We start from the raw sequence: 27,098 nt of genomic DNA, 5'->3' as shown, positions 1-27,098 counted from the left end.
GAGGCTGAACAGATATGGGGATCAGCCGTCAGGGTGAAGGAAAGATAATTCCAAAGCTCGGCTCCTTGGCCATCAGGGCGATGGCATCTTCTACAGTGGAGGAGGCTGGAAAGGAAATGCTCTTTTGTTTGGAGGTGCCCTCACCTAGTGGGAGCTGGAAGGGCAGAGGAGCAACAACAGTGGGGAGAAGATAAGCCAGTGTGGTGAAAACCAGAAAGGACAAGCTCAGGGCAGAGGGGCCATGGGGCACAAGGACGAGTAGCAGTCCTTCAGATTTGGTGGGGAGGGAATGGGAACCTTTGAGGAAGCCCTCCAGCCCAAGGGTTTACTTAGAGCTAGAGGGCTCCTGGGGCTGTTAGAATATAAAGAAGTGGTTAGTGGAGAGGCAGCAAGTAGAGATGCTGGAGAGAGAGGAACTGCTGAGAGCAAGGTCCCCCGCGGTCGGAAAAGGAATCGAGTCGGGGTGCCAGGGCTGGGGCAGGGCTGGAGAGCAGGAATAGTGGAGATGTGATGGGGCAGAGGCGTGTGGGGCATGAGGAAAGGTGAGCCTGGCCCAGACAAGCCACGGCACCTCAGGACAGTGGGAGCCACAGGCACCTGGTTTAGTGGAACTTGCATGGGGGTGAAGAGGCAGCGGCCACCTGAACTCTGCTCTGGGCCATCTGCCAGAGGAGCCCCGAGCTGGCGGGCTGCAGGGGGACCAGAGCCAGTTCATGGGTACAGCACCTGTGTGCTGAGGCCCAGCCAGCCGGACCACCTAGCCCTTCACTTCCCCCTACTAAATAGCTGTTGGCCATCGGAGCATCCACTGCCTGACCTCCGGGATGTCCTGAGGGCTGCCAAGATGCTCCTCATGACCATAGTGTTCCCATTGGCTTTGCCTATCTGCCTTTCCCCACTTCTCTGACTCCCCAAAGGCAAAGACCCTGTCTTACTGATCTTTCTATCTCAACTGGCCAGCACAGACTGGCACTCAGAAGGTGATCAACAAACAATGGTGGAGTGAATGAAGGAATGAATGAATGAACTGTAGGAAGGTCATTAGACACACCTCAGGAGAGTGAGGTCATGGCTGAGGGGATGTTGATCATGGAGATGTTCAGATGCACTCAGGCTGACCCCAGACCCTTTGGAATGATTGATGATGTTTTAAGATCTTCTTGTATCCCTGAACTTCACTGACCCCTTACCTCCTTCCAAATCCCAGTCTCCATGTGCCCTGGCCAGTCTTTTTAATGCATCTCGCTTTCTGTAAACCACATAGTGACTTCAAAAGCTCAAGTGATTCCCCAGACAGAACCGAAGGACCCATCTCCTTCTGTTTACTCCCCATCCTGCTTAAGGTTTGTTATTTAATGTCCTAATGTTTCCTGTGAGCGTGCTTTTGAGACAACACTCCTACTGTGGTCTGAGAGTTCTGCATGCTAAAGGGTAACGTGAGAACACCGGTATGCAAGATCTGTCTTCCCAAACTCCTCAGGCTTTGCTGCCAAAACTCACTTTACGGTAATTCTTTACAGATCGTCTTAAACTTCACATACATGGATTTGTTTAAAAGCCGGCTGTGCTGGTACGATTACGTGGAGGTCCGGGATGGTTACTGGAGGAAAGCCCCCCTTTTGGGTAAGTTGACTTTAGACAACATTAAGAGAGGCGTGATTGGATGTTCCCTGGGATGCTGTTAATGTTTGTAAGGTCCACCTTGACAGCAGTCACAGGAAGCTCTCAAGGACCTCTGTCATTGTAAAACTCTGAGCACTCCATTTGGCCACACATGTTAAAAGCTTTTAAAACTGCAAATACCCTTTGACCTAGCAATTCCACTTTTTGGAATTTATCCTAGGGAGCTAATTAAGGAAGTGTGCAAAGCTCTAGCTGCAGGGATGTTCACTGAAGCAGGAAAAATTGCAAGCAATTTAAATGTTCAACAGTAGGGTTTGGCTGAACAAATTATGATCCATCTTTTCCATGGAAAACTCCCTGGCCATTAAAAATGAAGTTGGAGGTGACTACTGATACAGAAAGGTGTTCACGTACATGATTACACACAAAAAAGTATGTTACAAAAATAGAATAAGCGGTAGGATTCCATTTTAATTGAAAAATACATTTATGTATTAAATATATATAATGCAGGCATTGCAAATGTAGATGCCTTAAAGGATAACACAGAAATGAAGGAGCTGGGATTGGTGTAATAAACTAAAGAGTGGTAAGGGGAGTGTGGTGAACTGAACACCAAGTATCCTGTTCAAAATTATTCCAAATGAAATTACTTAAAGCCTGCGTACAGGCTGAATTCAACTAGAAGACACTACTTTGTGATCTGCAAAATAAATCTCAAGTAAAACTATAAATACACATAAATAACACGCTGGTTATTTCAGGATGATAGAGTGTTTTTAAAATGTATTCTGTTGTTCTTGGTTTAGCTATAGTTTCCAATTTTTCTATGATGAGCATGGATTGTTTTTGTGAGATGAATAGGGCACGAACTCACCCATGGAAAGTTAGCTTGGAGCTTTGAGTGAGACACAGTGGGCAGGTGGTATAACAAGAAAGATTAGTTCACCCCAGAGAGATCTCTCATGGATGACAGGGGAGGGTAGGCTTGTCTAGACGACCGATGGCTCCAGTGTCTTGGGAGTGGACACTGGGACTCATTCAGCCCAGGAATGGCAGCCGTGGTGAAGCTGGAGAGAGGCAGAAGTGACCAGGAGCCAGATGGGAGGGTCTCGGCTGAGAGTGGATTGTCCTCACTCTTAGAGGGGTCTGTAGGGTAGAGTCCAGCTTGGACAAGCCTAAGCGCTCAGTGAGAACTTTGTCCCTGGCACATATTCACATGAGCAGAAACAACTTGTTATGGTGCAACTGATGCACCTGAGAGTGAGCTGGTGTTGGGTGGTTGGCTGAGATGGAGATAGCAAAGAAGGGAGAGGGCTAAGCTGGGGGGTGTCATTCACTGCTAGACCGAGCTCTGACTTCACGCAGGATTCTGGGGAGCCAACGCTGGGGTAGATGAGAAGAGGCCTGGACAGAGGGGCTGGCTGGACTCAAGGTAGCCTGGCAAATGTTAATCTTTTGTGTGACTGAGGGGTTCCAGGCTGCCACCATTAGGAGGAGTCAGTCGGGTAGTCAGCTGTCCAGGCAGACAAGCCAAGGAAGTGATCCCCAGGCCAAGCATGGACAGAAGCATGTATACTGCAGGACCAGTGGGGTCTGCCCCCCAATGGCAAGGCAGAGCCTGCCTTCCTTGGATTTCTGTTCCCTGCCTACCATGAGCAGGCATGTTACTCTCTAGCAGCCAGAAGGAGTGTCTGGCTTTGCAGGTAGTACTGTTTGCATGTGGCAAAAGACAGAGGGCTGGATTCTCAGTAGCAAAGGTTTCCAAATCTGGCTGGACCTCAGAACCTCCTGGGAAGATTTCTATGAATACAGATTCCTGGGAGATCACTGAATTGGAATCCCCACAAGCTGGGTCAGAGAATGATCCTATTTACCTTTATATGAAAGGGCATGTGCCCAAATCTAGTACCACATCCGTGGAAAGGACCACAAGTATGCCCATCTAACTGCTGAGGGTGATTACCTCTGAGGAGGGAAGCGCGGAGGTGGTGGGCAGCTTCGGGTTTTGTTTTGTATACTTCTCCATTGTTTTGAACCTTTTATAAGAACACATTCAGGTATCATTCTATAACAAAATAATAAAAAGAGCTATGTGGGAGGAGTTTCATGAGAACATTGGATCACAGACCCCACAACCTGGCAGAGACCTTACAGTCACTTAATCCCACACTTTCATGAGAAAACCAAGCTCCCCAAGTGTAGACTAACTCTAAGGCCACTCAGCCAGCAAGTGGCTGAGATCGGACCAGAATTCTGATGTCCTGGTGAAGGGGAGTGGTGGCTGCTGAACCTCTCAGCAGGTGCCAGATAAAATACATGATTTGTTGTTAATCTGAAATTCAAATGTACTGGGCTTCCTTGAGTTTTGTTTGCTAATCTGGCAGCTCTACTCCTGCCTCCCAGGAATGGGATAGATTTAAAGGCTTAAGAGGAGGAAGCTCTGTTACTGAAGTCCCTCAGAGAGGGCCAAGGCACGTTCCTGAGAATGGGCATGGGCAGAGAGATTTCCAGGAGTTCCTTTTTCTTGAACTTGAAACAAGAATTTTCTCATTATAGATCCTGGTATCTCTGGCTACATTTCATTAATGAAATGGGACTTTTGCTGTTCATTGGTGGTAGTGATGGTTTTTTTTGTTGTTTTTTGTTTTGAGTTTTTTTTTTTTTGGCTCATATTTTACCCACTTTTATTTTGTGTGTGTGTGTGTGTGTGTGTGTGTGTTTGTGTGTGTGTGTGTGTGCAGAGTGCCAGCGCCTGTAACCGTCGTTCTTCATTTGTGGTTCTCTTTTGCCAACTATTTGGCCTGCTCTGATGTTTCCAAATGCAGTTGTTAGTGAACTTTTGTGTTTGGAACAAGTGCATTGTGTCGGCAGAGCTGGTCCCTGGGAGGGGTCAGTGCCACGAAATCTGCTGGGAGGAGGCAGGTCAATGCCCCTTTGGCAGGAGGGAGAGCGGATTAGGGCGGATTGTGAAAGTATGCATCTTGCTCTGAAAACTGTGCATCGCATTTTTTCCCAGGGCCGTGTGTGAAAATCCAGGCATAATGGACGCATAACTTTTTATGAATGAACCCTTTATGACTCCCCATGGAGCCCACTTGTAGTGTCCTCATCTGCATTTCCTCTTCTTGATATCCTCATTAAACTCCTCCTCTAAATCGAGGAACCGGATTTCAGTGCAGGAATCTGACACATTTTCTCTAGTCCAGTTTCTCTCCAGCCTGCTTAGTTTCCTTGGAAGGAGGCTATTTTTCAAGACCCAGGTTTTCACATAGTGATTAAAGGGAAAAGTTGATGGAGAATATTTCACGGCTGGTTAAAGATATCAAATTGGTTTAGCGGTTTTGGGGGTCACTTATGATAGATATTGCACCTAAAGTGGGGAGGAAGTTGGCTGCAGAGAGAACTCATCCAGTGATCTTAAATTCTGTCCTGTAAATTGGATTCCCTCAGTTATTTCTGTTAGAGGAATTACTCTAACAATGCACTTTTGTATGCAGAACTGTCTTTGGGCATTCGGTATCACCACAATGCACACAAAAGCCCTTTTTCCCCCTTTCCCTGAAATGGGGAGGGAAGTTCAGAAAGGCCAGGCTGGCCAATCCGTGTCCTGTGGCCCCACTACTCAGGCTTCCTAGCCAGGGGCAGCCTCCCAAATGAGCAGAAATGATGGAGTGAGTCAAACAGCCAAGCCTGGCACTTCCACAGAATTGCTTTATGGTTTGAGGCTCTAATTTGCATTCCTATTTGTCTGTCTCCAAACTGGTGAATGGTGATGACATCTACATTACTAGAGAGTAGATATGATGTCTATTTATCCAAAATTCTACATGTTCAGAATTGCACCTCAGTCAATGAAGTGGTTTTTTTGTTTGTTTGTTTTGATGGTAGCGGTGGTGATGATGAAGAAGGTGATACCAATGATGAAGGCCTCAGACTGCTCCGGTTCAAATCTTACTCTTACAGATTTAAGACAAATTCTCTGACCCTCGGTTTTCTCGTATGTGAAGTGGGATTAATGATAGTACCTAATTCTGAGAGTATCGGGGATGAAATGATCCATGTAAACTGCTTGGGACAGTGTCTGGCATAGACATGGTAAAACAGGAGGTTTTATGAGAACCATTATGGTGAAGATGAGAACACTGCGACATCAGTTAGGGGACAAAGTAGAGGATTCTAGTTAAGATGACAAAGTGATTTGGGGAGAGTGCTTAGGAATAATTTGAAATTTGTTCTACCAAGTTTTGCCAAGGCAGTAAAATACATCTGAGGCTGCAGTTCCTGCCTCCTGCGGAGTACTAAGCAGAGGCTGGCTGTCTAATGGCCCTTGGGTGGTGGGTGCTTTATCTCATCTGCATAGGTCCCTGGGAGGCAATGCAGTGAAAGTCCCCCTGTCTTCTGGAAACAGTCCTCAGCGGCTGTGACAGCTGGGTTTTAAAAGGAGAAACTTGGATTTGAAACTTGGGCTAGGCTCAGAAGGAATTCCTTTTGTGAGTGTCTAATTGCTCTCTGTCCTCATTGGTAACCCGGACTTCCCCAGGCTCGCCTGTCATTTTCCAAAAATGGCTTGACACTAATTGGCCATGCCAGAGAAACCATTACTGAAAATTTAGAGGCTTCTGGTGGATTTTTTCTTGCCAAATACTTGGCAGGAGTTTCATCTCATCTTACTTAATATTAAGCTCCTCAAATCCAAAAGGCTGCAGGTGGTCAGAACTGGTAGGAAGCAGAGGAATTTAGCAGCCTTACCCCCATGTTGCCCCAAAACATGTACAACACAGCTGGCCGTTAGGAGATGCCCACAGTGGCCTTTACCCCTCCCCTAACCTCACCTGCTCACAGCCTCAAGTGGCTTGTCCACTGCCTAACATAGCACTGGCACTAAGAGTACCCATGACATATCTGTTAAATGTACTTTAAAAAAATATTCAGATATGCTGGGTGTGATGGCTCACACCTGTAATCCCAACACTTTGGGAGGCCAAGGCGGGAGGATTGCCTGAGCTCAGGAGTTCGAGACCAGCCTGGGCAACACGGTGAAACCCCATCTCTACTAAAATACAAAAAATTAGCTGCATATGGCAGCGTGCGCCTGTAGCCCCAGGCACTCAGGAGGCTGAGGCAGGAGAATTGCAAGAACCTGGGAGGTGGACGTTGCAGTGAACTGAGATTGTGCCACTGCATTCCAGCCTGCGCAACAGAGCGAGACTCCATCTAATAGAGTATATATAAATATATATATAGATAGATAGATAGATATCCAGATATAATTTCCGGACCATACAATTCACCATTTAAAGTATACCAGTCAGTGGTTTTTAGCATGCTCACAGAGTTGTGTCACCACAATCAATTCTAGAATATTTTCATCACTCCCAAAGAAGACCCATGCCCTTAGCAGTCACTCCGCATTCCCCATTGCCCCCCAGTGCTAAATCTATTCTCTGAGTGACTCACACAGTAGGTGCTTGGTAGAACCATGGTCTTCCAGTCCAAATAGACCGTGGCCGGCTTGTGTTCTGAACTGACCAGTAAGGATGAATTAATCTACCTCACCCTGGGCTGCCATCCTGACGTGGCAGCAGGAATAGATGGGCAAGAATGACCAGGTACTGGGAAGACCAGGCCTCTATGGAGGCTCCAGATTTCAGACCACGTGCCCAAGTGTCTAAGAAATACAAATTGATTTATTTTTTTCCAATAACAAAAGTTTCTGTCTATGATGTACCCCCTTTCCATCAGGTAGTAGGGACTTGATTTCGGTCAATTTGTGTTTTCAGTTTTGGTCAATTTATATGTCCTGTTTATGCCAAGGCATGGCGGTAGGGGAGGCATCTATCCTGCCACCCTCACTGGCATCACTGGGATGTCCTCATCCCCAACCAGTGAGTCCTCTGTCTAGATAGAGGCTGCTGGGCTTCTTCCTTGTATCAACCCTAGGCCAGTTCAGAATGGTGCCAGGTCCACTAGAGGCTTGGGAGACATTCTATCTACCCTCATCCTCTGGGCTATGGGAAAGTCACTTCCATCCCCATCTTGGGCCTGGAATCATGTTGCTGCCATCCTGCCACACTTTGTCTGAGGAGTTCTGCATGCCTGTCTCATGGCCAAATGTCTGCACAATCACATAGACACTTCTCTGCTGACCTTATGGGGTGGGCACAGCATGGGAATCCAGGGCCTTGCTGTCACTCTGGACTCTGCTCAGGGACTGAGGACACAGTTTTCTGCTTCTCTTAGATTCTTAAACCTACCTGGGATCTCTTTCCAGCCAGGGTCTCAGCTCAAGGTGAGCTGGGGAACGGGTCCTTTTAGGGGCTCCCTGGTGCCCTCCCTCTAGTCCTCTCACTCCTCCATCCTGGGAACCCTCCTGCAGCTACCAGGTGGGGGAAAGCATGGTGCATTCTTCCAAATCTTTGCTATTGCAACTAGGTTTGTGAAATGTAAAAGCCAAGATGGGTTTATTTCTTTGCTGTGTATTCTCTGGCATTCCTTTCCAAGGCAAGGAAAGCAGAATGTCTAATGCCCGAAAAGGGAAGGGCATACATGCAACAGGAAATACCAGGAAAGGAAATCTGCACTCCTGTTTCACCACTCTTTCCCCACCACACCTTCAGAGCCTCAGCAACACCCACGAGGCAGGGGAGAGGCTGCCTTGGCTCTTCTCTGGATGCTTTGACAGAAATCTGGAATTCTCCTCAAGTTAGCCTGAATAGGAATTAAGTCACACATCACTGTGTGCCTCTTGCAACCCCATCTTTGGATCCTGTGTGTCTGCTACAAGATAAGTTGTCCCAGCCAGGGGTATTGCTCACTTCAAACCATTTGTGAAGAACCTCAGCTTCCTCCCAGCCTGAAGCGAGTGCCTTCTTGCTGTCCCCCGGCCTCCTAACTGCTTCTTTCCCACCATGCAGGCAGGTTTTGCGGCGACAAGGTCCCGGAGCCCCTGTTCTCCACAGACAGCCGGCTCTGGGTGGAGTTTCGCAGCAGCAGCAACATCCTGGGCAAGGGCTTCTTTGCGGTGTACGAAGGTTTGTGCGTGGTGAAGGCAGCCCCTCGGTGGCTCCTCCTAAGCCCCGTCCTTCCCAGGGAGCCTGCTGTCCCTCTCCCAGCCCAGGCACTCCACGCCAGAGCCATGGGGGTGGGGGCAGCCACCGCAGGGGGCAAGTTGAGGATTTCAGAGCTCCCCCACACCCACTGGAATCAGAACCTCTGGGAGGCGTGGCCCCAGCTGCCACAGTTTGCAAACTCCCCCAGGCGATTCTGATGCACAGCGAAGGTAGGGAACCACTGCTTTACGTGGTGTTTTCTTTCTAAGAAAAAAATTCAGAGTTAAGACAAATGCAATCCTGCCTTTCCAGAGGCACCGTGTTTATGGGGTGGAGATGAAAATGTTGGCGAGTGGAGCCACCCAGTGGTGACAAGCGGCCCCCACTTTCCTTCCTAAGGTCTGACCGGGGCCCCCGTCTTCCTCCCCTGTTATCTCGTTCTAAAGCTACCTGCGGGGGAGATATTCACAAAGATGCCGGTCAGATTCAGTCTCCCAACTACCCGGATGACTACAGACCTTCCAAGGAATGTGTCTGGAGGATTACGGTTTCGGAGGGGTTTCACGTGGGACTGACCTTCCAAGCTTTTGAGGTGAGTGCTGCTCAGACCGGCTTCCCAAGGAAACGGCAACTTTTACTAGATGCCCTCCTCTTTGTAAAGATGGGTTTTCGTTTTTGGCTAAAGCAGGAACCTAAGAGGCCATTCTCAAGCCCATGGTGAATCATGCCTGGACATCTGATGTCAACATCTATGCAGGCTTTGAAATGGGGTTCGTTGCCTTTCTGAGGGCAGTAAGAGAGATTGAGAATAATAATTCAGGATGGGATCCAGGGAAGCTTGGTAGAATTGTTCTTCTCTGTTTATTGTCTTAGACTGTTCTCAGCTTGGCTCACCCTTGGCTTCTGCAAGTCAGGAGAGAGCTAGGAAGCAGCATGGAGAGACCCGGGACACAGTTAGGTCCTTTGGCCTCTTGGTTAGATTTTGAGAGTGATACGCTGTTTGGGTTCTCTTCTTAAAAACTTTAAAGCGGAACCATCTGCCATCCACCTTGCCTCTGTTTCTTCCTTTAGATCGAAAGGCACGACAGCTGCGCATATGACTACCTGGAAGTCCGGGATGGCCCCACGGAAGAGAGTGCCCTGATCGGCCACTTTTGTGGCTCTGAGAAGCCGGAGGACATGAAATCGAGCTCCAACAGAATGTGGATGAAGTTTGTGTCCGATGGCTCTATCAATAAAGCGGGCTTTGCGGCCAATTTTTTCAAGGGTATGAATTAGCAGTTTGTTTCCACTTTTAGGCACAAGAAGAAATATTGCTCCCTGGCTTAAAACACATAAAACCATATGGAAACATACTACCAAACAAGGCTCCCTGCAGAGAAGACAGCCACGCATTTTAGAGCTGGGTGCGGAGGCCCCAGCAGAGTTCCCAACTGATCAGGAGCAGGCTCGCCTTTGCTTCCACACAACAGAAAGTTCTGTACTTGGAAATTAGATCTAACAACTTTACAAAAGCAAAGTACATAGGCTGCGAAACTGAGCATGGATAACAACAAATATTTGGATAGCAGCGAACATTAATTGATCACCTACTGTGTACCAAGAACTGTGTAAGGTACTTACTTGACTTACATAATGCCATTTAATTCTCCAAATAACTCTTTGAGTTAGGTTTGGATCAAGGCTGAGAAGGGCTTCTCAGGATCATGCAGGTAGTTAAGTGGCAGGTCAGGGATCCCAGCCCCGCTGGCCTAATTCCTAAGCTCAAACTCTTTCCACAATACTGCCACTCTTCCTTGATGTGGGCCAGAGAGGGAACCCAGGTGTCCAGCTCCTGGAACTAATGTCAGCACCCCCAGACTACATGCTTACCCCCACATGATGGGGGTCAGAGGAGAGTAAGGGGTTGGCACTCTGGGAACAAATTTGCATGTTGCCTTGGGGACCTGCTGCTCTGGAGGGTCCTGATGGAACAGGGCCCAGAATGGCATGTGCAGACCCAGCTTTCCTGGCCCCAGAAGAGCCAGCTTCCAAGCCTCCTTTGAATGGGCAGGTGCTCCTTCTCTGAAGCCCTGAAGACCACACCCTAAGAGGGAAGCACAGCTGCTCCCCATGCATTGGGCCTGGGCGCCCTGGAGCATAGCGGCTACCCTTGAGTAGACATGGTCAGTCCTCTGCTGCTGTGGCCTCTTAATCAGTGACCCCCCCCTTCCCCAGCTCCCCTCCCACTTGTGCTTGCCCAGAGGCTGCTTTCTCCTCCTCCCTCCTCTCCTAGGACTCCTGGCTCAGCCAGCACAGAAATCCCAATCCCTCCCCTGACTCCCATTCTCTCCTTCTGCCCCGTCTTAGACCTTCTCCCAGGTTCTGCATGAACAGCCTAGGTATCAGAAGAACCCACTTCTGCAGTGTCACCCAGAGCAGGCAGCCATTTGTCCTTACTGAAGCCTCAGTTTTCCTCTCTGTAAAATAGGAAGGACATCTGCCCACTGTGCCTAACCGATTGTTGTGAAGCCCCAAAGAAAGGACGGCTGTGGAGGCACTTTAAAAGCTGGCAAGTGACAAGCAAGGGCTGGGGCTGTTATTTTTTCCTATTTTGAGGCATCGGGGAAGAGCAAAACCCAAACAGCAACAGAGCAAGACTCATGATGGCTCTGAAGGATCGGAGACAAAACTGAGTTGTTTCTCAAGTCAAAAACAAAAACAAAAAAAGAGCCAGGCCACAGCAAGTACTTTGAAAGCAAGTCAGCTTGCGATGGCACAGGGAAGATATGACAGCTTTAGTTGAGATGCCTGGAAATTCACAGCCCCCGCCCCACCCTTGCCCAGCCTGCACATGCCTGGTGTTTCCCAGCCTGGGGTGCCCCCGTCTGACTTGGCGGCAGTGACACTGACTGGGTGGCCTCAAGCAAGTTGCATGATATCTCCAGTCGCACAGCTTCTGTTGCACAAGCTCCAGGAGAGACAGTGCTGCCAGGTAACTGCAAGGTTGATGTCAGGAGAAAATGGAATGGTGGAAGTGAGCACACCCAGTCTAACGTTTAGTCCCATTAATTGCCTTTGCTGGGGAAGCAATCTTTGAGGTGGTTATTCTTTTTGGAAAAACACATGCGTCAGTTTCTTCTTGCTATTGTGATGGACTGGTTTCCTATTGCTGCTATGGCAATTTACCACAGGCTTGGGGACTTAAAGCAACACACACTTACTTTCCTACAGTGGTGGAGGTCAGAAGTCTAACACGGGTCTCACTGGGATAAAATCAAGGGAGGGGTGCAGAGCTGCATTCCTTCTTGAGGCTCTGAGGGACAATGTATTTCCTTGCCTTTTCGAGCTTCTAGGAGCTGCCTAAATTCCTTGGCTCGTGGTCCTCTTCCATGGTCAAAGCCAGTAATGGCTCATGTGTCACACTCATGCCCGCTGCCTCACAGACCTCTGCTCCTGTCCACTCATCTCCTCCTCCTGACCTAACTTCCTTCCACCTCTTTCCCTGATGTGGACCTGGTGTTGAACTTGGGCCCACCCAGATAATCCTGGAGAATCTCCCTGTCTCCAAGATCCTTCATTTAACCACACCTGCAGAGTCCTTCTTTAACTTAATTAAGAGCCTTCATTTAACCACACCTGCAGAATCTGTTACATCAAGGTAACAGATTCACAGGTTGCAGAGGCCAAGCTGTAGACAGCTTTGGAAGGCCTTATCCTGCTTCCCACGTGTCATGAATGATTATGAGGTTGTTATTCTAATTGTTTATTCTAGTCCTCTTGGCCTTCTCCTCCCTTGACTTCCACCCCAGAGTCTGTAAGTTGGGTGCTGGGGCTCCATTCCAGGGGGAGAACTGGTAACCACTGACCATCCACACCTCACTGCTGATGCTGCTGGTGGTCAGCAATGCACAGTCTGAGAGGACCAGCTAAAGCTGGAGATTAGGCTTGCCAGATTTAGGAAATTAAAAAAAAAAAAACAAGATGCCCACTTAAATTTGAATTTATTTTTTTGTATATGTCCCAAATCTCACATGCTGTGCTGAGAAGAGATTGATGGTTTATCTGAAAGTCAAATTTAACTGGACCTCCTAGATTTTTTATGGAAACTTTGCTGGAGATGCCAGTCAGGGCAATGGAAGGGAGTATTTCTGTGATGCTCACTGGTTTGTAAGAGACCGAGGAAGTACCTGGATCTGCTCAAGTAACCATGATAGCCAGCTCCATTTGCCAGTTAGAAGATGCCACCTTCTCTCTCCTCCCCATCTAGCGCGCTTTCAGCATGCATCAGTCTATGTGTTGGTGCCGTGTTAGGGCTGGAGACACCGAGGAACGCACACAGTAGTTGTCCCCAGGTGCTCAAGGTGGTGAAGGAGATCAGCAGCAAATGCACTATGACATTGCCGTATGGACCTCAGTGGAGGCTGTGAGACTCAGTCTGGGATGGGGCTCAGATTATCCAGCGTCCCACTTTGAGGGCATTTCAATTTGCAAACACCTTTTTAGATCCCTGTTGAAGTGTGGATTGAGGCCCACCCAAAGTAACTTAGTGCGTAGACCCAGCTTGACTTTTTTGTGGTAAAGAGAACTGCAGAGAACAACATTTAGAAAAGAAGAAATATACAACATTGACCTTGACCATGAATCTTAAAGTAGGAATCAGGATTAGCAGAAACCTCATCTAGACCTATTAAATTGGGGAAAGGACATCTACGCAATGCTGGCCACATGCCAGGATCTACGTTATCTCACTTTTCTTGATTACAACCCCCTGGCAGGAATCATTGTGGCCACTGTTTTCCAGTTGAGGAAGCTGAATTCCTAAAGTGGCTGGGCTGGAACTAGAACCTGGGTCTGTAGGATTCCATAATCCACGCTCTTTCCACTAAGGAGACCTGAAAGCCACAGGGAAGGAACTTGAAGGGGTTGGAATTTTTCCTTAGTGTTTGTGATTCCATTCTGACACTGGTCATCTTTCCATCTTCCCGATACCACAAGGGTGTAGGCAAAAGGGCTCTGGACGTGGCAAGTGGAGTTCGGGGTGCTGGCTCCGTGTTCCCTGCTAGCTCCCCGCTATCTTGCAGATCAGCTTCCCTTTCTGTGACCAGCTCACACCTGCTTTGCTCCTCAATGTGGTCTCAGTGCTTGGCACACAGTAGGCTCAGTAAATACCTAGTGAGCGATGAAAGAATGGATAGATCAATGAATGAATGGGGCTCAGTTTTCCTGTTGGTGGGTGGGCATCCTGCTTCCTGCTCTGCCTCCCTTGCCAGGCTCTCCAGGAGAAGAGCAGGTGAGAGACCACAGCCTGTGCAGCTCTGTCCAACAGAAATAGGAGACGAGGCACAACCACGAGCCACGTCGGTGGCTTTGAATTTGCTGGCAGCTGCCTTGCAAAAAAAGGAGAAACTGGTGACATGAATTTCAATGACATTTTTATTTAATGTAACATACAAAATAATATTTTAATACGTAATCAATATACACAATATTAATGAGCTATCTTATGGTTTTCATACTAAGTCTTGGAAATCCAGTGTATGTTTTATGCTTGTGGCACATCTCCACTTGGACCAGCCAAATTTCAGGTGCTCGGTAGCCATGCGTGACCGGGGGCTGCCGTATCAGACAGTGCAGGTCAGCAGACTGAGCCCAGCCAGCTTCCCCAGCCCAGCCTTTTTCCAGCAAGGCCATCGGTCAGATGTCCTGTGAACACAAAGTACCCAGCGCGTGTGTCAGGACTTCTCCAGTGAAAGAAACTGGAAGAGGAGCTCAAAGGCCCAGCCGAAGAGCTGGAGCAAGCCAAAGAAGCTCTTGCCTTGATGCCAGTTGGCAGGAGCTCTGCCCAGGGCCCAGCTGGCGCCTGAAGCTGGCCAGGGTGCCAGTTGGCCTCTGCACCCCCTCCTTGTGCCAGATGGCAGTCCCTCTCAGAGCCTGCTGGCTGGCAGCAAGAAGAGCACCTTACATTTCTGGTTACTTTGGGAGAAGTCGGCAGCACTCAAGGGCTGGCCGGGCCATTTTGGTCCCATGCCCCCCACATAAAGAATTAAAGGATTCTCACCTTGATCCCTCCCTCCCCCATCCCAGTGCTGATAGATCACCATGAAGGGCTTGGTAAGAGGACTGGCTTCCTTCAAGGGATTTCTTCAAAAGCCTAAGAAGGTACCCTGCCTTTCCTTTCTTTGACTTTCTCTGAAACAATTTTTGGGATCTTGTCTCAGCCATCTCATCCTCTAACCACTTCCTTCTTTTGCTGATACCACCTGGACAATGAGAAGACTCCGGAGCACCTGCTACGCTAAGCTGAGCCCTGCTTCCACTCTCTTCCACTCCCATGCTCTCCCAGATTTTTCTGGGAGTCTTGGCCTTGGCCTTGGCCTCTGCAGCCCAGAGCAAGCACGAGCCAGTGGGCTTGGAGCAGGTACTGTTTTACCACAGTGGGAGGTGACATGGGCAGCCCTGACCCCTCTGAAGACAGGGCCCCATGCATCTCTGTGCCATCCAGCCAAGCTGGAGCAGGGCTGTAAATGGCCAAACATGCCATGGCTCTCGCTAGAGAGAGCTCAGGTGTAAAAGCATGCCTTTCATCTACCTCCCAACGCCAAGTACCTTACCTTCTAGTCTCTGGAGGAATTATGTTTTTTGCTTTCTCTCCAAGTCTATCCAGTGGGTTCTCTCCCTTCACCTGGCTAAGCTGGCGCCAAGAGGCCTGCTCCTCTATACACCTCTTTCTTGCCATGTGTCCTGCCCACAGCCACAGCATCTTCTGGCATCAGAGTCTACTTCTGCCCCCAGCCTTGGTCCTTTGTCATCTGTCTCTCCTGATGGGCTCTTTCCTTGGTTTCCTTCTGCTTCCTCCCTAGGTCCCCCAGCCTGTGTCTTGAGTTTGCTGTGCTGCCTTCCTGCCCATCCATCTTCCTCCACTGGCCCATCCTCAAAGCATTTTCTCCCTTTCTGTTCTTGCCTTGTCCCCCTTCCCTCCTCAGGCCTGCACTGCCCCACTCCCACCTGGTCCAGGTGTGCCCAGGGAAATTTATCTTTTCACTGCCCATCATTGTGTCTCTCTACGCACTGGAAATTTGAAAGCAACTCTGCTGCTGTCTATCATGATGGCTTTGGTGTGTCGGTGGCCCATATGCCGGGTACTTCACATGCATCATTTTCAGTCGTCACAGTCCTAAAAGCAAATATTATCATTGTCACTTTAAAGCAGGAGGGGGCTCAGTGAGGCGAAATCACCAGCAGTTACCCAGTTTATTGGAGGAAGATCCACTGGAGGGTCCACCCAGGTCTGACTCACTTTAAGGCCTGGACTCTTTCTGCTACTTTTTCAACTATTTTCTTCCTTCTGTACTTTTTAGCAAATGTATGGCATTTGCTAAATGCACCGATGGCATGCTACCTGCTGTTTCTTAGTCACCCCAAACACATCACTAGGCACTTGGTGACGAACCCCATCCGATGCCCCTGCTAACTCAGCCTCATGATGGCCTCTTCCTGCAGGTATTCCTGGGAGCACTGGCTAACCTAAGAGCCCCGTGTTTTCTGTAACCTTGAGTATCTCCCTGTGCATACCTCTTAAGAGTATTTCTAAAACTACTAAATCACAGATTCTGTCTCTAATGTCCAGAGAATAGTGACACATTTCATCCAGCAATGTGTTCTTTGTCTTCACCTTTTATTTAATGTCTCTGGGAAGCTGCATATTTATGGGGGCAGGGAAGTCCTCAGTTCCATGGCATTGACATGAAGTCTTTGGTATGGAACGTTGTGAGATTTATTTGAACTCTCAGATGAACACCAATGACCAAACACCTCAAAGAATTCGCTTCTCCAGGCCTGACCTCCCCTCAGTGGAGCACACCCCAGCTAACATAACGAGGTGTTCCTGCTCATGTGGTGAGAGTCCTGCCTTTACTGTGGCTGCTGCCTGATTTTCAGATGTGGACACGGAACTCTTTGGGAGGTGGTCACTGGGAGTGGCTTCTGTTTCTTAGAGGACACTTGCTGGTGACGCTGGGATGCAGAAGGGTTGCGAACAGCCAGGCGGCTTTGTGACAATGTAACCTGGGTCACCTTCCTTCCCCACCAGAGGTGGACGAGTGTTCCTGGCCAGATCACGGCGGGTGTGAACATCGCTGCGTGAACACACTGGGCAGCTACAAGTGTACCTGTGACCCTGGCTACGAGCTGGCTGCCGATAAGAAGACGTGTGAAGGTTGGTGTGGGACCTGCCAAGCTGGAATGAGAGGGGATATGGGACAGGTCTTAGAGGAAGTGAGCCAGAGATGGGGCCACCAGACGGCTGTGCCGGAACAGCAGGCAGACATGGTGGAAGACCCACCTGCTTCCGAGAAAGAGAAACAGCCTTACAGCTGTCACAAACATAGGAAAACTGCTCAAATTACATAGACTCTGCTCTAGAGACTGAAATCGAGGCCATGGTTTATTTTCTTCTAGGACTGTGTGAATAATTTAATAATTTACATAATTATTAAAGTAGGAAACAAAAGCAAAGAAAAACCGTGAGCACTCCAGTGACTCAGCTGGTAGCACTTTCATTCATCCTATTTCTGCCCGGCTTGTGTTCCATCTTCCTTGACCACCTGCGTGAGTCTGCTTGTTCATGCAAGCTTGGTGTGGTGAGTCACTTGCTGCACACATTTCTAATGCTCCTTTGGCCCAAGCCATATGGAGCCCCCAGCTTTGCCACTGGGTGACAGGAAAGCACAAATGCATTGTCATTGTTTTTAAAAGCAGTAAAGCTGTATCCCCAATTTTATCCCTTCAAATATTCAGTTGAAACTATTAGTTTTGAACAAAGGATGCTGAATTAATCAGATTGTCTAACGTTTTAAAATTATTATTACAGAACAGCAGGGCTCTGTTGCTCCCGGAGGGAAATCACAGCCACCTGGAACCAAAACCAAATGAATCCTGTTTCCGTTTTCCCCGTGCAGTGGCCTGTGGCGGTTTCATTACGAAGCTGAACGGAACCATCACCAGCCCCGGGTGGCCGAAGGAGTATCCCACAAACAAAAACTGTGTCTGGCAGGTGGTGGCCCCCGCTCAGTACCGGATCTCCCTTCAGTTTGAAGTGTTTGAACTGGAAGGCAATGACGTATGTCTCTGTGCTCTAATTGATTGGGGACTGTGTTGAGGGGTGACTTGGAGCTGGAAGCCAGTGAGGGGCTGGAAGGGCAGGGAGATGGCTCGTGTTGGATCTGGAGCTTTGGACGGTCACAGGACCTGTGCTGCACTGAGAAGCATCTGGGGAAATGTTCTCTCCAGCAGTTTCGGCGGCACGCCCTCTGCAGATAGAGCACCTCTAGCCCTCTTGTCGCGGATACATTCAAGGAGAATCAGGTCAAGAGTGGAGGAGGCAGGTGTTGAGGGTGGAAGATGTCAGGACTGGGCTGTGAATCTGGGGGCTGGTGTGCAGCTGAGGTGAGTAAAGGCGGTGAGGATCAGCTGGGGGCAAGAACGCCACAGACAGCCCGTTTCCTCTCTCGGGCAGTGGTCGTGGATGACCAAGTCAGTTGAGGTCCAGGCAGCACCCTACAGCTGGAGCACTAGTCAGGTACGCCTATGTCTGCACCTTAGACTGGAGGGACACCCTGGGGCACACAAGCCATTCCTGAGACTCCCCTCCCCACCCTAGCTGAGCTGGGGAATCTCACCCTGAGAATTGTACTGGTGTAGCTGTCACCTGAGAGTCAGGCCTCTGGGATAATGGAAGAGGACCTCAGTGCCAATCACCCCAATGCATGGAGGCCGTGGTGCCAATGAGGGTATCGCCCCGCAGTGAATATGGTGCAGAAAAAATAATCCTTAAAAGCAATCAATAAGACCCCTTAACAGTGAAGTTCTTTTTGAGGAAAATCATTGCTACAGCAGGAAACGTGTCCTAGCTCCACCACTGCTGAACTACGTGACTTCAGACAAATGTCCTCCCCTCGAGCTTGTTTCCCTGCCTGAAAACATAATGGAGTCAGATTCCATTGGTGGTTTGCAGATTTTTCCTCCTTCTCTTCCTTTTGCTTCTCCCTCCTCCTCTTCTCCTTCTAGAAGTGGGGCCCTTTGTCCAAGTAAATTTCATGTGGAAGCCTAATATACAAAACAAATCAAAGCAAGGCTATAGTTATGGGGATGCAGGTTTGGGAGCCCTGTGCTCTTGTGCCAGGTGGTGGCACCTCCACAGAGCCTCAGCAGGCGAGCCGGGGGTCCCCCTGTGCCCTCTGGAGTTCATTCAAAAGACCAACATAGCAAGGGACCACCCCCCCACGGCAGGGTGCGGTGCTCAGGAAGGGTGCGGTGCTCAGGAAGCAGGTGAAGCTGTGTGCTGGGTGTCAGGGGTGGGGACAGGGACTCTGGGTGGCTCCTCATCATGCTCCCTTGCAGGTCTGTAAGTACGACTTTGTGGAGGTGCGCAGCGGCCTGTCCCCCGATGCCAAGCTGCACGGCAAGTTCTGTGGCTCGGAGACACCCGAGGTCATTACCTCACAGAACAACAACATGCGCGTGGAGTTTAAGTCCGACAACACGGTCTCCAAGCGCGGCTTCAGGGCCCACTTCTTCTCAGGTATGCGAGGGCGGAGGTGAGGCTGAGGCAATGCAGGTGAGACGGCTTTGCGGACTCCAGGCTCTGGGGTCCCTGGCCCCCTCCTCGCTCTCTCTGCCTGCTCCTGCTTCCCTCCAGGTTTGGAGGGGGCATGCCTGGATCCAGGGCTTTAAAAATATATCTATTTGTGGCTGTGTTAGTTTCCTAGGGTTGCCATAATACATTACCACAGACTGGTTGGTTTACCACAACAGAGTCTTATTCTTACAGTTCTGGGGGCCAGAACTCCAAATTCTAGGTGTCTGCGGGGCCATGCTCCCTCGGAAGGTTCTAGGGCAGAAGCCTTCCCTGCCTCTTCCTGGTCTGTGGTGGCTCCCCGCTGTCCTTCACATTCCTGCCTGTAGCTACGTCATCCTAATCTCCGTCTCCAACTTCACCTGCCCTCTCTTCATCTCTGGGGCTCTGTGTGCCCTCCTTTTCTTATAAGGACTTCAGTCATTGGATTTAGGGTTGATCCTAAATCCAAGATGATTTCACCTCAAAATTCGTAACTGATTCTCCTGCAGAGACCCGATTTCCAGGTAGGATCACATTCTGAGGTTCCACGTTGTATTAGTCTGTTTTCACGGCACACCTGAGACTGGGTAATTTATAAAGAAAAGGAGGTTTAATGGACTCACAGTTTCACATGGCTGGAGAGGCCTCATAATCAGGGCGGAAGGCAAAGGCACATCTTACGTGGAGAACGAGAGCCAAGTGAAAGGGGAAACCCCTTATAAAATCATCAGATCTTGTGAGACTTACTCACTACCATGAGGTCAGTATGGGGGAAACCACCGCTGTGATTCAATTATCTCCCACTGGGTCCCTCCCACAACACGTGGAAATTATGGGAGCTACAGTTCAAGATGAGATTTGGGTGGGGACATAGTCAAACCATATCACACATGAATAGGAATTTTGGGAAGACACTACTAAAACCACTACAGCAGCACAAGGGACCCTGCTTCTCAAATGGAAGGCCATGAACCCTCGGGGCTGGCACAGCAGCTGTAGAAACAGCCCGTTCTCCTTAGCGTGACATCTGATGCTGGACACTGGGTTGGCCCGCCTGTCCTGCTAGCCACATTCCCTCTGCAGGTGCCCTGTGCTCTGATCACAAATCATCCCTGCACTGTTCCCCCACACCATCACCCTCTATTCCTAAACCCCCTCCCATTCTCTCTTCATTCCCACTGCCTGTGGCGCTCCATCTCCCTGGAACATCCTTCATCCTTCCCTCCTTAGGAAACACCTACTTCAACCTGAAGACCCACAATGTCACTTTCTGTCACATTCTCTGGCTTCATCTTATTCCTCTATCTTAGTTCATTTTGTGCTGCTATCACAGATTACCACAGACTAGATAATTTAGAGTGAACAGAAATGTATTTGGCTCATGGGTCTGCAGGCTGGGAAGTCCAAAATCAAGCAGGAGCATCTGGCAAGTGCCTTCTTGCTGTGTCATAACAAGGTGAAAGGCATCCCACAGGTGGGAAAGAGAGGTGAGGGGGCCAAACTCCTCCTTGATCAGGACTCCACTCCTGTGATAATGAGCCCTCATGACCTAATCATGTTTAAGGGCCCCATCTCCCAACACTGTTGCATTGGGGATGCAGTTTATAAGACATGAACTTTGGGGAAACTTTCAAACCATAGCAGCCTCCTAGCATATTGATTGTTCTTTCATCAATGTCCCCATAGCACTCTCTCCCTCCCTTCCATCATATCTCTTGTCACTGGGGCCAGCTCCATGGGGCTGCACACAGAAGGGCCCACACTGCTTTAAGGTTCTGTTGTCATCACCTTGAAATTCATAATGGCGTTTGAACAAAGTTCATCTTGCACTGAGCCTTGCAAATTGTGTACCAGGCCCTGCATGTCACATCATATTAGAGTGTGAACTGTTTACAGCAGGAACTGTATTTTGGTTATCTTTATATTCTTAGGGCTTAGCATAGAAATGACCCAATTATTTGTTGATTTTATAGATACCCAGAGTTCTGTCTCCACAGGGTTTTGTTTTGTTTTGTTTGGTGCTCTCTCATTGAGAAAGTCATGCTTTTTGTCTTGAGTGTCTGTTGTGGGTGCAGTACACTACCAGGCTCAGAGATGTTGCCAGGGAAGTGCCCCCAGCCCTGGACAAGCTTCCATGCCAGTTAGGGGGCCAGGGATACACATCCTGCTAAGTCCCAACCTGGAGTACTATGGGGTAGGGGGTGCAACAAGGGCTGATGTTTGGAGAAGAGAAACCCGTGGTTGCCTAGAGCAGCGGGTGAGGCCTTTTTGCAGGATTTGGGGTGGTTTGAGTCAGGTTTTTTTTTTGAGACGGAGTTTCGCTCTTGTTACCCAGGCTGGAGTGCAATGGCGCGATCTCGGCTCACCACAACCTCCGCCTCCTGGGTTCAGGCAATTCTCCTGCCTCAGCCTCCTGAGTAGCTGGGATTACAGGCACGCGCCACCATGCCCAGCTAATTTTTTTATTTTTTAGTAGAGACGGGGTTTCACCATGTTGACCAGGATGGTCTCGATCTCTTGACCTCGTGATCCACCCGCCTCGGCCTCCCAAAGTGCTGGGATTACAGGCGTGAGCCACCGCGCCCGGCCCGAGTCAGGTTTTAAGGGATGGGAAGACATGGAGGTGGAGATAGGATGATTAGAGAGAAAGCAATCAGGGTCCGTCGTTGGGGAGGCAGTGTGAGCACAGGTTAAGGTCTCAACAGAGCACAGAGCCAGAGATGAGATGGGCGTGCACGGAGCCTGACCCATGCTGGGAAGCCAACAGCATGAGATGGGCCAAGTTGGGCCAGGTCAGGGATACACAGAGACCCTGGCCAGGTCATGAGGGACCCTAAACGCTGGGCTGAAGAGTAGGGACCTGATGAATAAGGAAGGCTGGCTGTTTGCAGGTTCCTGAGCAGGGGAAGCCTATGCTTGTCACCTGACCAAGCCACGCCAGTCAGTGTGGAGCTGGGAGGGCCAGGCGGCCGGAGGAACGGGGCAGCAGGGCCAGCAGGAGCCACCTCAGAGGAGGATGCAGCAGAGCCTCACAGGCAGGGCAGCTCCACATTTGCTGTAGAGAACCAGAGCACAGGGGAGAGCGCCAAAGCAGGGGTGAGGACCTGTGAGTCACCTGCGGAAGGACTCGGAGGAAGGAAGGGAGAGAGGTGGGTCAGTTCCGGGATGCTGGGTGGCTTCATCTCTTCTGCATTCATAAAGGGTCCTGCAGGGCTCATAGTTGTCCTGATGACATAAGCAGGTGAAATAGTGTTCAAGGAGACATTAATCATGGTGAACAAGAGGGTACAGAGAGGAAGACAGGGCTGACCCCTACAGTCATTCCGGTGATGGCAGGGAAGCAGGGGAGGGAGGCTGATCTTTGGTAAAGGCAGGAACAAGTTGGCTTAGGATAGGGTGGCTTATAAGAACCACAGGTTTAACAAAGGCCAGCGCTCGAATTCTCAGATAGTAATTATATGCTGTTCTCATTAATTCACCCTCATTTCACAACAACCCTGTGAAATGAGGATACCATTACTGTCTCCATTTTACAGGCGAGGCAACTGAGGCACAGAGGGCAGGAACGGCGCATGGCCACAAGAGCTAGAAGTGGTGGGATAGGGCTGGGCCTCCACTGTGTGCCCTGAGCACTTAGCTGCTCCACGTGGAGAGGGCGCTGTGGAGTCGCAGCACGTGGATCCAGGCCTCGGGTCAGCCACAGAGGATGCTGACTCATGGAGTGACCTTGGGCACATTAGCCATCCCCAGCCTCAGTTTTCTTACTTGTAAAGACCAGCAGATAGACAGCTCCCTCTAAGGCTGGGTAAGAATTAACTTAGATAATGCATTGAGTGCTTGGGGCCGTGCCCGTTCCACAGTAGACACTCAGTAAGTGGGGGTTACTGTTATTATTGTTACTATTGTGAGGAATACTAGCCTGACCTTCAGGGAGCTCCTTGTTTTGAGCAGGGAGCAGGGGCAGAGAACATACAGAAAGTGCTTGGAGAATTCACCACATACCAGGGCCAAGTGCTTGAAAAATTCAACAAGTACATACACAAGAAATAGAGGTGAAGATGCTTCCCGCTTCACTCCCCCAGCAAGGGAACAAGCAGGGGGAAGGGGAGCAATTAGAGAGGCTTCCCAGAGGAGGCTGCTTTTTTTTTTTTTTTTTTTTTTTTTTGAGATGGTGCTTCACTCTTGTTGCCCAAGCTGGAGTGCAGTGGTGTGATCTCGGTTCTCTGCAACCTCCACCTCCCAGGTTCAAGCGATTCTCCTGCCTCAGCCTCCCGAGTAGCTGGTACTACAGGCATGCGCCACCATGCCTGGCTAATTTTTTGTATTTTTAGTAGAGATGAGGTTTCACCATGTTAGCCAGGATGGTCTTGATCTCCTGTCCTTGTGATCTGCCCACCTCGGCCTCCCAAAGTGCTGGGGTTACAGGCGTGAGCCACTGGGTCCAGGGAGGCCGCTTTTAAGTGTGATTCTGAGCCCTAAGAGACGTTGGCAAGTTGGTGGTTCCTCTTAGAAGAGTTCATTGATCTCCCCAGACAAGGACGAATGTGCCAAGGACAACGGCGGGTGTCAGCATGAGTGCGTCAACACCTTCGGGAGCTACCTGTGCAGGTGCAGGAATGGCTACCGGCTCCACGAGAACGGGCATGACTGCAAAGAGGGTGAGGCTGGACCTCCGGTTGTTGGGGGGCAGGCTGGCCTTTGCTGCACCCCATGTCCCCGTGTACATGTGCATGAGTGAGGGGGTGGGGTGAGGAGCCCTTCCACCTTCTGAGCTGAGCCCAGCCACTGCTGTCCTTGCAGGAGAGTTTTCCGCAAGGCAGCCCGCTCCTTCAGGAGGCGCCTACCTGGGGGCCCAGGTGCTCCAGGCTGAGTTATTTTGCAAATGATTAAGCCCGCAGGCTCTGGAATCCGGCTGCCTGGGTCTAAGTCCTGGCTGCCGTACCCTAGCTGTGTGACCTTGGGCAAGCTATTTAACCTCTCTGAGCCCCAGTTTTTTTCTTTGTCTAAAAGGGTTTAAACCTACCTCCTTCTTAAAGTTTTTGTGAGGATCAAAAGAATGCCTAGAAAGTATTTCAGACTGTCTGATGCATATTATGCCCTCAAATGTCAATAAACATCAGCCATTTATGCCTTTGTCATATATTAATCACCACATACAGGTCTCATAGGACAGCAGGATTTGGAAGAAGCTTTGCTCTGTTCTCCATCCACTTTGGGGAATTCCTCAGGGCCAGGTGGCCTTTAATGTCCACTCATTCTGGAAAAAGACTTCCTTCTGTTCTTACCCTGCCCAGGGAAGGGAATTTGGGCATTTGTGATAAACACACAGGCTTCCAGGCCTTGGCCCCAGCCATGGAGGCCTGCAGAGGAGGTCAAGGGAAGGGGAAGATATGGAAGACACATGCCCCGATCTCTGGAATCTACAGTCTGGAGTTGGGAGAGTTGGTTGGGTGCCGCAGAGTCTGGTCAGGAGCTGCCTAGAATGTTAAAGGAGAAGCTGACATGTCTTCAGGAAGAGGTGGCCACCCTCCAAGCGCCCCCTGGGACATGGTCACAGGTGGTGGTGGGGCTGTGTGGGAGGCCAGTGGAAGAATCAAACTGGGAAGGAACAGTCAAGCCCCTGTGAGGTGAGCCCAGGTCAGGATCAGGCTTGCCTCCTGCAGTGTGGGAGAGAACAGGAGGGTCATCAACTCTCAAGTCCCACTCCTGCATGGTGGCTGCCTTTGTGTGGGTCGACCCCAAGGGCAGGAGGTGTGAGAGCAAATGTCCCAGGAGCTGAGCCACTGCTCCCGTGGGCTCCTGTTCTTCTCTGCGTGGCTGCAGAACAGATGTAGCACTGACAGAGGCAAATCTCTTCGGAGCATCCTCAAAGCTGCTTCCTCCCCTCTCTCCCCCCCGCCCTCCTCACCTGCTTCTCCAGCTGCTTCATCGTGGAGCCTCTGTGTTTGCGACACAGTCCACCATGCTTTCTAAGCAGTGGTAGCACTGGCTGCAAAGCCAGGCAGGCCCGGTTCGAGTCCTGGCTCCGCTCCCTATCGGCAAGGCACTGACCCTCTCCAAACCCATTTTCTTATTTGGAAAGTGAGAAGGACTAAAGGAGAGGAAGCATGAAAAATGCTGACCACAGTGCTCAATACAGAAAGAGAAATGCCAGCTATTGGCCAGGATGCCAGTCATCCAACAAGTCATGGGACCAGTCTTGGCAAACAGCACTGTAACCAGGACAAGCTTGGTAGACTCCAAATAAAGCCACTTTAAAAAACTGAAAGAAGCTTACAGATGGATAGTGCAGTGATGAAGGAGACCTTTGTGAGCCAAGATGCGTTGAGCACTCACCATGGGCTGGCAAGCCCTAAACCTTTCCCATGCATTCTCATTTAGTCACATATCGCCCCCACTCAGGTACCACCCTTTTACAAATAAAGACATTGAAGCTTACATAAGAGCCCCAAGTCCCACAGACTGTCACTGGTGGAACCAGGACTTGGGCTAAGGTCCACCTGACCCCACTGCCAGTGCCTCTAACATAGTTGCAAGGATAACTGCAATGTGGCTAGGAATAGAAAGATAGCCTGGCTCCCAAGCCACAGCCAGGAAGGCAGAAAAGCCAGTGCAAGGAAACCTGCACATCCCCGAGCCAGGAGATGTGTGAGTCAGGATGCCCCACCCCCACATTTGATAAGGGACCCTGAGACAATTAGGAGGGGAGGTGACCCCCCTAGAATGTCTCTCATACTGCCCATAGTGAATGACTTCTCTCTCTGTGTGTGTCCCCCGCCATCCCCAGCTGGTTGTGCACACAAGATCAGCAGTGCAGAGGGGACCCTGGCGAGCCCCAACTGGCCTGACAAATACCCCAGCCGGAGGGAGTGCACCTGGAACATCTCTTCGACTGCAGGCCACAGGGTGAAACTCGTGAGTCATTTTTGTAGTTTATTGAAAATGGGGACTTGGGTATCAGATGTGGGTTTGAGACTCTGCTCTGTCACTTTCCCGCTCTGTAACTTGCGGGAGGTTACTCAACGTGTCCAGGTCTCAGTTTCATTATCTGGAAAACATGGATACTAATGAAGTCTGCTTCATCGGGCTGTTGTGCAGATTCAGAGACAATGCACAAAAGCTCTGTCGATCACACCTGGGCACAGCGGGACCAGGAGGGGGCGGCATCCACCACCCACATCTGCAGTGCCGTTTCAGATTCACTTGTTTCCAGTTTTAATTTTTTACAAGACAATACAGTCTCATGATTTAAAAAATGAATCAGTACAGGAGGTTGGAAATAGAAATCAAAAGACCCCAGAGCTCTCATTCCCACTCTAGAAATGACCATGCTAAACACATTCTTGTGGATCCTTCCAGAAATTTTCTGTGCACAATCATGTCTGTCAATACACAGGGAAATATATGTTTTTATTACTCAAATTCCTCTAATAAAATCCTATTCATCTTTTTCCCACAACTTACTTTTTTTCCCATTAGTAACAGGAGACTAAATTCTTTATGCAAATTCCCTCTTGAATCAAGTTTTTTTTTTTTTTTTTTTTTTTAAAGAAGCAGTCTCGCTCTGTTGCCAGGCTGGAATGCAGTGACACGATCTTGGCTCACTGCAACCTCTGCCTCCTGGGTTCAAGCAATTCTCCTGCCTCAGCCTCCTGAGTAGCTGCAATTGCAGGCCGCCGCCACCACACCCAGCTAATTTTTATACTTTTAGTAGAGACGGGATTTCACCATGTTGGCCAGGATGGTCTCAATCTCCTGACCTCGTGATCCACCCGCCCTGGCCTCCCAAAGTGCTGGGATTACAGGTGTGAGCCACCACACCCAGA

General features: G+C 49.7%; 1 protein-coding gene across 1 annotated transcript in view; it reads left to right on the top strand.

The window, feature by feature from the left end:
• The window catches only part of TLL2 (tolloid like 2), a 148,747-nt gene that overhangs the window by 109,402 nt on the left and 12,247 nt on the right, over positions 1–27,098 (top strand). Inside the window, exons 10-18 of the mRNA XM_032281152.1 lie at positions 1,521–1,623; positions 8,541–8,657; positions 9,122–9,267; positions 9,747–9,942; positions 16,747–16,872; positions 17,615–17,775; positions 19,056–19,236; positions 23,805–23,930; positions 26,060–26,187. Coding sequence (XP_032137043.1) covers positions 1,521–1,623; positions 8,541–8,657; positions 9,122–9,267; positions 9,747–9,942; positions 16,747–16,872; positions 17,615–17,775; positions 19,056–19,236; positions 23,805–23,930; positions 26,060–26,187 — 1,284 coding nt within the window. The remainder of the gene's footprint in view (positions 1–1,520; positions 1,624–8,540; positions 8,658–9,121; positions 9,268–9,746; positions 9,943–16,746; positions 16,873–17,614; positions 17,776–19,055; positions 19,237–23,804; positions 23,931–26,059; positions 26,188–27,098) is intronic.

Source organism: Sapajus apella, unplaced genomic scaffold, assembly GCF_009761245.1.
Source record: "Sapajus apella isolate SASKATOON/1434 unplaced genomic scaffold, GSC_monkey_1.0 scaffold13, whole genome shotgun sequence".
NCBI classification, from domain to species: Eukaryota; Metazoa; Chordata; class Mammalia; order Primates; family Cebidae; genus Sapajus; species Sapajus apella.
The sequence above is the reverse complement of the archived record's forward strand: the minus strand, read 5'-3'. Positions and strand labels throughout refer to the sequence as shown.